Source organism: Cariama cristata, unplaced genomic scaffold, assembly GCF_000690535.1.
Source record: "Cariama cristata isolate BGI_N322 unplaced genomic scaffold, ASM69053v1 scaffold17022, whole genome shotgun sequence".
NCBI classification, from domain to species: Eukaryota; Metazoa; Chordata; class Aves; order Cariamiformes; family Cariamidae; genus Cariama; species Cariama cristata.
In genome coordinates this window covers 36,075-50,082 of record NW_009605724.1, presented here as the reverse complement: position 1 = coordinate 50,082, position 14,008 = coordinate 36,075, and the positions used below count along the sequence as shown (strand labels likewise).

Genomic DNA, 14,008 nt, shown 5'->3' with positions numbered 1-14,008 from the left:
AGAGAAGAGAAGGAGAAAGGGGCAGACAGAGAAGAGATGCATAACAGCAGGGAGGCTGGGTGATGGCAAAGAAGACTGATGAATTTTCTCCAGACAGCAGCATTAAAACCTTCAAAAGCTCTCTGTGCACACAGCTTCATCCAAAGTGCTGTTGAAGGGACTTTATGGACAGACTCAATGAATTCAGAGACAGGGCTGAGTACTATTCCAGTAGCCCGCTCATGCCTGTGTGCTAGCAGTGTTGGCTTTGTGCTTTGCCTACCCACACCTCCACGTTGTGTGTTGATTCTGTGTCCCCTCAATCCTTGCAGCTACCAGCTTATGTAATATTCCCAGAACCTTTTTCTATCCCTCATGTAGGCTCTTTTCATACATGCAAATGGTAAAGCCCAGATAGATGTTTACTCCTGACATTGCTGAAATGCAAAACTCTAGTAACAAAAAAAGTCAGTCCTTAAACAGGCTTTGAACAACTCTTGAGAAGCATCATGCATTGTGCACAGAGTAGAGAAAATCAGCTTAGAATCATACAATCATTTAGGTTTGAAAAGACCTTTAAGATCATTAAGTCCAACTGTTAACCTAGCACTGCCAAGTCCACCACTAAACCATGTCCCTAAGCACCACATCTATATGTATTTTAAACACCTGCACAGATGGTGACTATGCCACTTCCCTGGGCAATCTCTTCTGAAGTTTGACAACCTTTTCGGTGAAGAAATTTTTCCCAGTATCCAATCTAAACCTCCCCTGGTGTAATCTGAGGTCATTTCCTCTTGTCCTATCACCTGTTACTTGGGAAAAGAGACCAACATCCACAACTTACCTATTAGTGGGACAGAGTCAGAAGTCGCAGGCATGATCTCAGCCACAAGCAGCATGAATACGGTCAGGGAAAGCAGGACAGTGATACCTGCAGGGAATGAACATGGAGGGGAAGGATGAGGAACATAAACTCTGCAGCTGCTCCTCTGATGTCTTTGCTGTTAAATATTACCTTGTCCTGATCTACAGCTAAGCCAAACCCATGACTTCATGTCTGTAAATGCAGATGAGAACTTCCACAAAGTGAGAGCATTTTTGGATGCAACTTTATCTGCTGTCTTTTCACTTTTTTTCAATCACACTCAAACCCTTGCTCCTCTTAAAATAATGGAGAAACCTTTCCTACCGAGTGACATGAAGCTTGCAAAACTGGTAAACTACATTACTTTTCCAAAACACAGCACAAACAATGCCCAGATGGTTATTAAGGGCTAGGAGAGACTTGCACAAACATGAGTTTAGTTTTAAGTTATTGCATATTATATAATGCCCTCCAAAGACCTGCAGCCTATTTTAAAAGAAGTTCTTCATTAGTTCTATCTAGAAAGACTGTTGCTAAACCTCACTGCCCTGGTACTGAGAAATCACAAGGTCAATGTATGAACATTTTCTCTTATATTTGTGTCAACATTGTACTTCAGCTCAAATAACTCTTTTCCTTGTCTCCATCCTATCTTTCATAGACAGTAATTGTATTCCCCATAGCCTGTGTTTTATGTCTTGTAAGACAGGTTGCCCAGAACCCCAATTATTCTACTAACACTCACTGTGCTTCATATTATTTAAAGGTCTCTGCCCTGACTGGAATTGTGCACAATTAACTCTCAAGATTTTGCCTAGGCCAGTCTTGTGTATTTCAAGCTCTCCCCTGTCTTCTCTTGGAAGCAATCCTCCTGTCTTTATTGACACGCACAACAGTAAACAGAAAATCCAATGCCCAGCTGCTGCTGCTGCTCACAACCCTTCACTCTCTATGTGTTAGTATGTCCTATCTGAAAAACAGAGTTAATCAGCTGTGAAATGCACTGAGATGTACTAAAGAACAGAACAACAGGGATAACAAGTACTATCGCTTCTGCCTGTAGCAGCGACAAGTTCTGTCTCATCCCAGAATAAAATCCAAAAGATTTTAGAAGTGTGTAGCACAGGGTGTGTGAATGCCATACAGAAAGCTCTTACCCTGGTTTCTGCAACCAAATAAGTCCTTCTATTGCTCCTCCAGGGAAATCTTTATTCATCAAGCACCATGAGGTATTTATTTTCCATTTTATAGGAAGTGCTAATGAAAGAAAAGAATTCTTTACCACTTACCTAAAGAAATCTTCTCCCCTGAATCAGCTGGCAAAAGGAAAACAAGCAGTGCCAAGCCAGATATGAGAACACAGGGAATCAATAGGTTCAAACCGTAGTAGAGAGTGCGTCGGCGCATGGTGATGGTGTACGTCACATCTGGGTATGGTTCTTTACAGCATTCATAGTACATCTCATTCCTCTTTCCTGGGACACCTATAGGGAGGGAGATCAGAGCAGTGGGGAAAGGTACAGGGCTCCCGGGTATCCCCTTGGAATGGGCCAAGAACTAATGCTTTATGAACCAATGTGTGGCACCTCCATCACACATTGTGCATTGAAGAGTGCTTCAAAGTGTCCTGTGGCAACTGATAAGGCAGAAAAGACACCCCCAAATCTGTTACCATGCAAAAGTAATTTTCTAACACTTGTGGCCAATGATGTGTACATGGATTAATAGATTAAAGGAGACAAAGGACAACGTGCCTCTGTTCAATGCTGTTTGTGAGCTCAAATACATCACTATAGAGTTAAACGAGCCAACGTAACTCTTTGTGTGACAGCGTCTACAGCAATGTCTGAGGCAACAGTGCAAGATGTCTGCTGTTCCTAGTCCACCTGCTGTGTTTTCTAGGGTTTATTTTCATGCCTTCTGAACCATTAGAACCCAAGAAAGCTCATTCTGCCTTCCTGCATCCAGGGAATGCTGACAGACTGACGATGTCATGTTCACTAGCCCATGCAGCAGATCTTCCATGTGTCAATTTTCACCAGTTCTTATTTTTCTTTCATTCTCTTATACATATTTGCTTTGTTTCGTCAGGAAGAGCAAATAGGATACAGCTTAATTTTCAAAACGGGTGTCAAGCCTAAAGTCTGTCATATCTGAAAGTCAGGAGATATAGTTGTCCAATACAGCTGTGCTGCAGGGTTGGCCATGGTGAACCAGCTGCAGAAGACTGTCTGAAACGCTGCATGGCAGGGACTGCAGCAGCGCAGGAAATGCCAGGGGAGCTGGAAGAACTCAGCACCTTGTATCTTTCATGTCACCATTGCTCACCTTTTGTTTTGTTTCTGCGCACATGACAAAAGGTGTGAAAACATGCATGTTTTGGCAGAAGCGTGGCAAAGTCTCCATAAAGGATATGGCCACAGTTTGCCTGAGATGTTACTTAATGTTTTTGCTGTATGAGCTAGCTAAGGGCCTGTTTTGTCCACTCCAGTAAGGGTTGAGGGCAGATAAACCACAGGCCAATTTCTTAATCAGATATGCAAAGTTAATAGATAGAAATAACCACTATAGAGAAGCACTGAAAAGTCAGGAGGGCTCTGAAATAGACGGACTTTAGGTGGACTTCCTTATGGAGTCCTTCAGCTTCTCATGAAACTGAATACCAATTATGTTTCTTACTGTATTATCTTTCAGATGCTCTGAATGGTAAAACTACTGCACACAGTTGGTCAGTGATAGTTACTCCCTTGTCTGCATATCCAGACTAGAAGATGAAACGTCCCTTCTGCAAGCTCTCCTTAGGGTGGTCTAAGTTCTATCAATTTCCATAGCATTGCTTCTGACTTAGAGCTATACTAATTTATAGTGCAAAATAACTCACTAGAAGCTCACTCCAAATAACTAATTCTGGGCATAGATTCCTCTTTTTAAAATACAGGTATCTTCCAAAGCACAGAACAGAAGAGAAACATACTGCTCTGCAGTTATTTGCAGTTATCATGAACTGGTAGATACTTTGATGGTTTTCTAGGTGGGAGAGATTTATCTCTGTGAAAGCTCATTCCAGCTTTGCTAAAATAGTGGGTTTTACACCAATCAATTTTTGGCTGATGTGTTAGAGTAAATGTCACAGTAGTGTTCCATGCACCTACATAAGACACATCCAAGTTCAGTACCGACAAACTGCTCAGATGCATCAAGACCAGTAGATTTCATTTCCGTATTCAGTTGCAGGTAATTGCTTCGGAACAGTGTTTTCAGACACAGTTCACTGAATGCAGCTGAAATGTTGTTTCTGATCTGTGACTTTTTTCTTTTCTTTTTTTTTTCTGCCTCTTACATATAAAATTTTATTATCTGTATTTCATGTCCCGGTGGGATTAATCATTTCTATATATTTGAGGTTTGCCTTTGAAAATCAGAGGACTGAAAATTTTTAGGGTAGCTGATTTACCCACTAAATCCCATTCTCCATTTGAGATGTAGTTGGAAATATCAGCCTCGAGCATCTGCAGATCAATCAACCAGCCACTGTGAGTCCAGGAGCCAAACTTCAAATCACACTTCTGTACATCAAAGGGGAACCAGCGGACATCTATGTAACATGTGCTTTTCAAAATGCCTGTGGATAGAAATCAGTCAGAATCAAGCATGTGCAGGGTGCAATTAATCTCTACCCTTATCTATCTGATCGATTGTGAGCAAATTCCTTCACTAGCAACCTGTGTGATGTAGTCACGGGGTAACCAAACAAGTAGTGCAGGTGGAAGATGCTGCCATGAATTGAATAAACTCCCTTCCTGGGGCACCAGTGAAGATCCCTCTCTTTTTCACCACATTCTTGAGGTAGGTCGCCCAGGACACTCTGGCACCCAGGAGCAGCCCAGCCTGTCTCCTCATGCTGGCTGACCCCAGCAGATCACAGGCAGTGCTGCAGGGCCTAACAGGAGCATAGAGTACTCAAGTGTCCAAGCACTGTGGCTGGAAGTGCCCTGACAAGCTCTTTGAAAGGAGTTCCTTGTCAGGTCCCGCATCAGACTCCCAGTCCCCTGAAAATACATTGCTATGCTAAACCTTGATTGGTTCTGGCCTTTATCTTCTGTATGTTAACCTGGGCCTTGAAATTTACTCTGGATGTGTCTAGTCTGTGGTCATTATTTCATGTGACATCTTAAGTAGTTTAGGAGATTAACGGTTGTATATTTTTGCAAACTAATTATTTGGGGGGGGTTGTCATTCAGCTGAGAGAAAAAAAAAAAAAAAAAAAGACACAACTAATATAGATGTTCCAGACTTTCTTCTTGGGGCCACATCTGTGGCTGTGGGACTTCCCCAGCCGACGGGCAGCATGGAGGGCTTGGAGAGCGGGGAAGATGATCTGCACAGCCTGTGTCACTGTCAGCTGGTGGCAAAGCACAGAGGTCATCCCTGCAAAGTCTTCCCACCGTGGGCCTGTGGCTTTGCAGCCTTTGCCTCACCTCACCAGCTCACAGTGTGCTGGCCAGCTCAGAGGCACTGTGTGAAGGAGACGCAGCTTCTGCTTCATTGGAAAATTACTTCAAACACTGCACTTAGCCTACCTGTTTGCAGTAACTGTTTCTGTGTGCTCCCTAGAACATCAGCTAATGTGAATCCCAGCTCTGAGTCACCTAACTGAGCACAGTTTGATGTTTTGCAGTAAGTTCTTGAGCCTTGCCTTTTGAAGATAAAATCTCCAAAACGGAGATCCTTGATTACTGTCTTTGCCTGCTGCTGCAAAGGCTGAGGGCATTGTGGCATAGCTATGTGTGTAAGGCCTTGTCTCTGCATAAAGGCTGCTGCTTTGGGTGGCTGGGTTCCTTTCATTTGTCCGTTTATGTTCTGGGAGGTCTGACTTGCACCGCCATGGCCATTTTTGCATAGGCTACATCAAGGCTCTTCTCCCAGTTTCTCTTGAATCTTGGCTCTGCTCATTTCCTTAACAGCAGACAGCTGTCCCTTGTTCTTCCTCTTTCCTCCTCCATCTAGCTTTTTTCTCTAATGAAGAGAAGCAGTAACTACAGCCTGCTCTCAGAGTCATGGGAAATAAATCTTTCATGAAGATTTGGAAACACTGTCTTTTCTACTCTTCCATGTTTTCCAGTGTCTTGATTAATCTAGCTGCTTCTGTGAGGTCTTCTTGCCAGTCAGTAGGCTGATTATCAACTGTTTCCTTCTAAAATTTTGCAAAGTAGTTCAGCAGCAGTTAAATCCCAGTAACAAGGGATTTCCTGTGCTTTACACAACAGATATCCGTTATTACTTTTTCTCTCTTCATTCTTTCCTTGGGTTCCCAAGTAACCAATTCCTCACCATAGAGTTCGTAGCTCACCAAGAGACGAGCAGGACACCAGATCTACCCACATAGGCACGTTCTCCATCACCTCCCTACTTGAAGGGAGGAGAAGGCTCTCCTCTAGTACACACAAATTTTATTCCTGTCTCATGTTGTTCCCTGGAAAGCAACCCTACCCATGGGTCTGTCTCATGCTTTAAGGGGTCTCAGGGGCAGCGACCAACAGAGAACCAGCCATCAGGGAAGACCTACTTGTTCCCTGGTGGGCCCTATGGACATGCTCGGGGTCAGTCTGCCAGCAGCTATGACACAAAGTTTGGGCATTTCCTGTCCACCACAGTGAGCGACTGTGGAGATACCCTGTGTATTTGCTGGTAGGTCCTGGCTGCTGGGCCCTATAGGCACTGAATCAGGAATACAGATGGGAAGCAGGCTGACACTTGGGTCTGGCCAGCTGAGACCAGTCTCAGTTTGTCTTTTCACCGGGGGTTGTAGCCTCAGCCTGGCAGGGAGGGCTTCACTTCAAAGGGAGCACTGCTCCCTCTGTGCTCACACGCCTCTCCACTCTCAAGAAAGAGCTATTTCGATTGCACATGAAATGTGATGTGAGGGTGCACACCACCTTGCTTTAGACGACGCCTCAGCTGGGCCTCTGAACGTTCTAAGCAAACTGCTCAGGAGAGTGATTTATTGATTGGTGAAGCGGAAATACACCACTATAATGGACCTAAATTATTTCAATGAGTCAGTCCCATAATTACACACCTTGCAAAATTTCCACAGACTTCTAAACACCTCGGTTTCATTCATGAAGGAAAACTGTTCATATTTATTTGACTTAAAGCAAACAAATGCTCTCTGTGCCCTACCTGGAGGAATATATTGGCAGGATCCAGAGTAATTCACCAGCACATTTGTGTGAAATGTCGCATCAAATCTTTCATCTGCACTATAAGACAGTATAAACAAAACAAAACAAAACAAAGAAAAAGCAAGCTGATGTTTGAGTTAAGATGTAGTAACTGTCAACATAAAAATAATATTTTCGCTGAATTTAATGCACAGAATGTCTGAATTAAGGTCCTACACCTCAGTGAAGAATCCACCCTTGATCGGTATCTCTGCTTCTCATAGACACTATTGGCCTGCACCCAGGCATACTGATTCCAGGCTGCAATGTCCTCAAAGAAGTGAGAAGTAGAGCTGTTGGATGTTTCAGAACAAAGGCACAAGTGAAAGGAGCAAAAGTGTCACAGCAGATGTATCCAAAGACTGGACAGTCAGCATGATGTGGCTTTTCTGGGGCTGCTGTCAGAATTAGGCAGCTCACAGCGTAAATCAAGTTATCCGTTACCCAGATATCTGTTGTAAGAGTAATGGTGCCCTGAGGCAACAATTCTGTGGTCTCTTAGGATGCAAAAGGGCCAAGGGTTTGCTTCAAGCAATGGAGGAAGGCACTGGGGAGAAGTTGTTTTAGATTTGGGGTCTGTAGGAGGAGATGACTGAGACTTTAAGAGCAGAAACTAGGTGAAAGGGACGAAGAAAATAGAATTTCTTTAAGATTCCAGCAATTCTAAGAAAAATAAGGGAGTAATGAGCCAGGTAAGGACAAGAATTCTTCAAGGGAGCAGGTCTGGAGGTTTGCTCAAGAGGGGTTTTTGGGAAGAGATTAACTACGGAGGGTTCCCTTGGCTGATGCTGTACAGCCTTGCCTGTCATGGCTATGTGCAGATCTATGTTGCATGACTACACTGTCTTACACACCCTGTCTCACATCCAGATGTAGAAAATTCAGACCTTCCGTTCCTCCTGTGACCTGCTCTCTATTCACATCTGAGTCCTCAGTCCTCAGTATTGTCCCCAGCACAAAACAAGGGATAAAATTGACAAGGCTAAGTGCAGAATGAGTGATAAAGATCAAAAGACATAAAGGGCAGCAAAAGTTTTTAAAAATGCAAAGAAAAAAAGGAAAAGACAAAGGACCAGATAGATCCATTACCTGCTGTGGAAGGAAAGGAAACAATAGGGTGCAGAGAGCTGCAGTACCCTGCACCCTCTGTGCTTCACTCTCCACAAACTGTGGCTCACCACAACTAATTCTTGCACAGTGGCAGGAGTCCAGAGAAGAATAGGAGAGAAACAGATTAAAGAAGGGTAGATAAGACTGATTCCAGTTGGCAGGACTGATGAAATTTCCTCTTGAGAACTGAAAGGACTGGCCGAAATACCCTCTGAAGCATTAATAATTTTCTGTGAGAGCTCGTGGAGAACAAGGAAGGGCTTGGTGAATTAGGGTAGATGAAAGAGAATTCTACTTTTTTTCTTAAAGGTAAAATTATAGACACATTACTCTAACTTTGAAGATAATGAGGTGAAAAACAGTTGGCACAGATCTGTCAAGGGCCAACTGCATCAAATCAATCTAATTTTCTTACTGATTAACTAAGAGGAGGCAGGGGATATACCTGAACTTCAGAAAGTCTTTGCCACATCATGTTCTTACAAAAAAACCACAGTAATAAGGACCAGGCTATATGCTTCCTTTTCAGAGACTGAAAAGGGATAAAGAGAATCTGAGGAGTAAAGCTGAAGTAAAGAAGAAAATAAACAATCCAGGTCATTCCAAGCCTCCTTCGGAGGGTTTGGAATGGAAAATGGATCTTGGTGAACTGGGGAAACCAACAGAATTAAATTCAATCATCTGGATGATTATAAAGTATTACCCTTAAAACTGTCAGAGAAAGACAGATCACTGACAATCTAGTAAGACAGGAAGGCTGAAGTACCACATCTGGGGTTTGTGACAGATCAAAAAATAAGTCCAAAACTAAGATGTTAGTCAGAGTAAAACCAAAATCCCCTCCTCTTGGAAAGCATTAAGGTAATATCTGTCTAGAGAGCTTCCACTCCATTCAATGCTGCAGAAGTGCTGGCTAGAGAGCGTGATTCAGCTGTGGAGGAGGAAAAACAGATGAGAGAGTATTCACAGGGGAAGAAGAATGATGGAGAGATTTACAAAATATGAGTGATGAGGAGAGTGAGAAGAAAATCTGTTTGTTTAGTTCAGGCAGGAACATTACGGCAGAGACATGATAATAATTTTTCAGGAAAGCCGTGTTAATTATAAGGAGAATATGGATTGTTTTCTCTCCATGTTCACTAGGAAAATGTAAAGAAGACATCTGCAGAACTATAGCAATGAACACGTAGATTGGCAATTAGAAAAATCTGTTAGCTGATGCTTGTTTGTTTTTACTGTTATTGTTTCAAGAGTAAGAGCCAAATCCCCAGATGGCAAAATCCCCAGAATATCAGCGAAGCATGGCTGATTTCCAGCATGTAATGCTCTAGCTCTAAGCTCCCACCGGTTGTTGCGCATCGTGCTTACCTGTTATACAGAAGAATGTCTGGTACCCAAATCTGGTCAGCTGGAAATCGCAGGTTCTGCACCCCTGGGTATTCATACTGATCCCAAGACAAATAAACATCAACCCAGTACTGTTGGCAAATACATACATTAGATTATACGAGCTGGTAAAAGTCTTCTAAGTTCTATGGAATATTATGGGAACAGAATGGATTTTGCCAGTAGCAATAGCAGTAGCATGGTAATAGTTTAATGCTCAGCTTTAATTATTAAAGAAAGGTTGGCATATATACCAAGGAATCCACAGTGTGACAACGGACTGCTGTGAGCTGTATTTTAATTTAGTGTCTAACGTCTCCACTTTGTGGCCTGAAGCCAGGCATCTCAAATCTTTTCCGAAGGGCTTGCAGAAACACTGGCAGTACACACCTCCATGAAGAGTGCTGGCTCTGAGCTGAGGTAGTTTGAATGACTTGGGTATTGTCAGTGGTACATGGACCACGGTCTGAGAGTCCTTCTTCAGTGGAAATAATTTAATTTGTTACAAAGGTTTGGTTATTCTTTTAATAAACTTGCTATGAGATGTAGGTATGTGAACTTTATATCCCAAAGTGTTGTTTCTGATCCCTTCTCCTCCACCTCAACACAAACAGTTAATTCAAGAAAGGTTCAGGCACAGCTTTTGTGCTGAACCTTGTGACTTATAGCAAAGGTCTACGGGAGGGCTGCAAGTTAAACAGCTATCGGTGCAGAAGAACACCTCTGCAAGGGACATGACACCCACAGGTTCTGTCCTAATGATCCTGTAGTCCTAGAGGTAGATCTGGATTAGTTTTTGCAATAGAAAACCACTAATTTCTGCTGCAAATCCCAGCAAGTAGCTGAGGAAGAAACAGCCTGTTCAATTGCACCCATAAACATGAGATAGTGTTTGGCTGCTAAAGTCAAAGTAGAATTAGTTCAATCATTAAAGTCTCCCACAGGATCTTCCCTCCAGACCTGCATCTTTACCAAGCGCAAGCCATTAAGGAGATCAGTGTACATGCCATAAGAAAAGACCATATCCCTTGCCATATGTGGCCAGCAGCAGACCTGAGGGGAAACTCACTCCCTCCCCCAAAGTTCTCAGTGAAGATCACTTTTGCTCATCCTGCACGACTGCTGCAGGTCACTCCTCAGCTGGAGCACGTTGTAGAAGAGGGAGGGGGAACATTTGTGGACGAGGTTTGTAAAGTACGAGGGAAGGCAATGTTCCCGCTGACATGCCTGGGCACTGCCACCAGCAATACAGCATGGGACTGCTTGCGGTTCCTGGCGACCACACCACCCAGTCCAAGCTGTCTCCATGTGGTCCAGTGTGGCTGCACCACTTCTGTGTTCAGGGGCGAGTGCTGGGGATCCTTGTGCCCTGCCCTCCATGGGGGCACCCCTGGGTCCCTGTTTCAGACAAAGGTGGGGATTTTCCCAGAAGTGTGAGTGCAGGGTGCCCAGGTCTTACTAGGTGTCTGGCTCCTTCACGACAAGTCCCTGTCGCAGCACTTGGAGAGGGCCTTGAGCTCCTTGAAGAATCTCTCCTTCAACTATGGTGGGACCCTAACTTTGGGATCTTTGTTACTAGATCCCTACATGCACTGGTCTAACAATGCAGTTGGTTTCACGCTCCAAAGGTCAACACTTCTGCTCAAAGGATTAATGTAGTCTCCTGCTTTCATTTTGAATGCTAAAAGGAGTACTAGAGAAATTTCAAAGGACTCAAAACGCCTGCTTCTTTTTCACATTATAGACAAGTCAAAAGACAGCAATCTTGCTTTTCAGCTAAGAAATCACATTCAGTAGTTTGCTATTAGAAAGGGTGATTTTTTCTTTATTGACATAGGTTACTCACCATCTGCAGCCAAGCATTTGTGATCAACACTTGATTCTTCTCGTCCTTTGAACAAAAGGAGCAAGGAAAGGGAAGACAAGAGAAAAAAGGGATGAGACTCAAAGTACAGTTTGATTACAGGTAGAAGTGTTTCTGTTTCTTTTAGAAAACCCAGAGTCTTGGAGTAAATAAACACAAACTTTATGGAGTAGATTGTGGACTCAGTGCAAAACCACTGAACTGTATTATATGGCCCAAACAATAATGACTCTTTTCTGTCCTTTAAACCTACAGACTTCCTGCATTTATCATAACTGATCAACTACAAAAGTGAAAATAGCACAGGATCAATCTTACTTCGCTGGGGACAAAAAGACTGTTTACCAAAAGCACAAGTTTTTCCTTCTAGCTAGTTGGTCAAAACAAGATGATTTCCAGTACCACACAACATGCAGTAGTTGGAGAGATTTTATGCTGTATTTGCTGCCACTGCAAAACAATGCTGAAACAGTGCTGGAAATGCTGTTCCTTTGGAGCATCAGCGTTATGTAGTTTAACTTAGACTGAAAGGGAAGGAAGGGCTGGCCTTGGGCAAAAACTAGCACATGGCAAAAGGACACAAGTGCTGCCTGATAGGGAGCTCACGCAACATCTGCACAGAGCAGGAGTCTGTAGATTCAGACACCTGCATGCAGAGGCCACCGGGAAGCAATTCTGACTCACGAGAGAAACAGAGAAGCCCTCATCAAGTCAACAACAAGTGCTTTGGGGAGGAACAAGGTGCCCAGCTCTCTGCAGTTAGCCCACAGGTGCAGGACCCTGCAGTGCTACGGCCACAGTGGGGATGGAGAAGCAGGGTTGCAGAGTTACTGTGGTGCCGATACCCAGACCCACACCCCTGCCTGGCACAGCTCCAAATACCACCAAAGGCATGCCCTGCACTTCCCAGGAGTTGAGGCTGGGGTATTCAGTGGGGCTGGCTCACTGTAGGCCCAGCTGTCTCCACACCACGGGAAGGTGCTTCTTCCCCCTCAGAGCATCATCTGTGTTCAACCTTTCCCTCTCCAGAGAGCACTCCAACTTTGACCAAGGTGCGTCCTGAAGCTTGGTTTTTATGCTGCAGCTGGAGGCTGGCCTGACCAATGCAGCCACTCACTGAGAAAACCACATTCTTGGCCAAGAGGCACACAAGAAAGCGACAGTTTCTCCCTCTGATTCAGCTCAGTTCTCTTGGGTACATGTTGGAAGGTACAGCTATGGCCTGGCCCAGGTAAACACATTTGTCCACAGCAAAGTGGAAATACCTTCAACCCAGATTGCCACCGTATGGTACATGGACTTGACTCCCCTTCCTATAGTTAGGTTGAAATAAACCATGATTTGGGCCCCTGATATACTACTCTTCTTTAATTAGAGGCCAAATTTTTGTTTGCTTGTTTTCTTCTCATTCTTCTGTAGCCAAAGATAAACACAGAACTCATGCAGAGACATGAGATTAGCTACATTACAAGGAAGATAAGATCTCTGAAGGACAGATATATTTTAGCATCAGACAAAGTCGCTGTGACACTCTGCAGCAAACCCTGTGAGCCACAGCCCATCATTGCTGGACTGCAGTGATCAAACCTCAGGGTACAACACAGAAGTGTGGGCATGTGGAGGCACCAACAGGATGCAAACGCTCATGGCAAGTATGCTGTAAGAACAGCCAGACAGGGAGCTTCACCAAGATGATGTGTTGGCCTAACAAATTTCTAAGGAGAATCTTCACCGCCTACCCATGGGTCCAGGCTCAGGCTGCCTCCTGATCAAGCTACTTCCCAGGCTCATGATGATAACCACATGGTGCCAGTGCCCAGCTCCTCTGGATGGCTGAGCTACCTATTCATGTATCTCTGTGTGTGTTCATACCCTAAGAAGCGCATATGGTGTCTGCAGTGTTTGGGGTGGGAGACGTTGCAATTGCAGACTGCTCTGGCAGGTATCTAAACCCTACAGACTACTTCAGGCATGCAGGCCCTCTCTGGTCATGTCCCTGATGTAGAAGATGAGTTAGAGTGTGCTTGTCATTGTCCTCCATGCCAAATATCTATCTCATTACCACCTTTCCTGCTCCACTTAAGTCCATGCCACTTCTACCCTTCATTGGCACTTAACATCCAAAAGGCCTGGTCTCCAAAATCACAAGGTAAACCACAGTCCTGAAGTAACCTGAGTTTTTTGGTTCACCCTGATCCTAAATGATAAATTTTTTTTGCAGTACTTACTGGCTAATAAGGTAACAAAGCCAAAACTGTCTTCCTTACTTTGGAAAAATACCATTCTGCTCACTTCAAGCTATGTTCATGCTCTCTTTCCTCCCCTCCTCCCCTCCAGAGCTACCATCACAGTACACATGCAAAAATATACCCCAGAAGCACCAGGAAATATGTGAGCCGCTCAAAAGCAAACTGTGTCATCTCACACTGAGCTGCATCACTAAGTCTCTGTTTTCCTCTGTGAGGCCTCTGGGTTTACATCTTGTGTGCCCCACGCAGGAACTGCAGACTCCCAGGCTGATGCATGAAGCAGACCTGCCTGAAGAAGCCTCCTAATTACTGAATCTCCAGCACACAG

At 44.1% G+C, this 14,008-nt stretch overlaps 1 protein-coding gene across 1 annotated transcript in view; it reads right to left on the bottom strand.

Annotated features, from left to right (window-relative positions):
- Nucleotides 1-826: 826 nt before the first annotated feature.
- The window catches only part of LOC104158444 (neuronal acetylcholine receptor subunit alpha-7-like), a gene marked incomplete at its 3' end in the record, with an annotated part of 43,843 nt that continues 30,661 nt past the window's right edge, over nucleotides 827-14,008 (bottom strand). The window contains exons 3-8 of the mRNA XM_009696097.1: nucleotides 11,414-11,458; nucleotides 9,550-9,659; nucleotides 7,031-7,110; nucleotides 4,302-4,469; nucleotides 2,137-2,331; nucleotides 827-913 (exon numbers count right to left, since the gene is read on the bottom strand). Coding sequence (XP_009694399.1) covers nucleotides 827-913; nucleotides 2,137-2,331; nucleotides 4,302-4,469; nucleotides 7,031-7,110; nucleotides 9,550-9,659; nucleotides 11,414-11,458 — 685 coding nt within the window. The remainder of the gene's footprint in view (nucleotides 914-2,136; nucleotides 2,332-4,301; nucleotides 4,470-7,030; nucleotides 7,111-9,549; nucleotides 9,660-11,413; nucleotides 11,459-14,008) is intronic.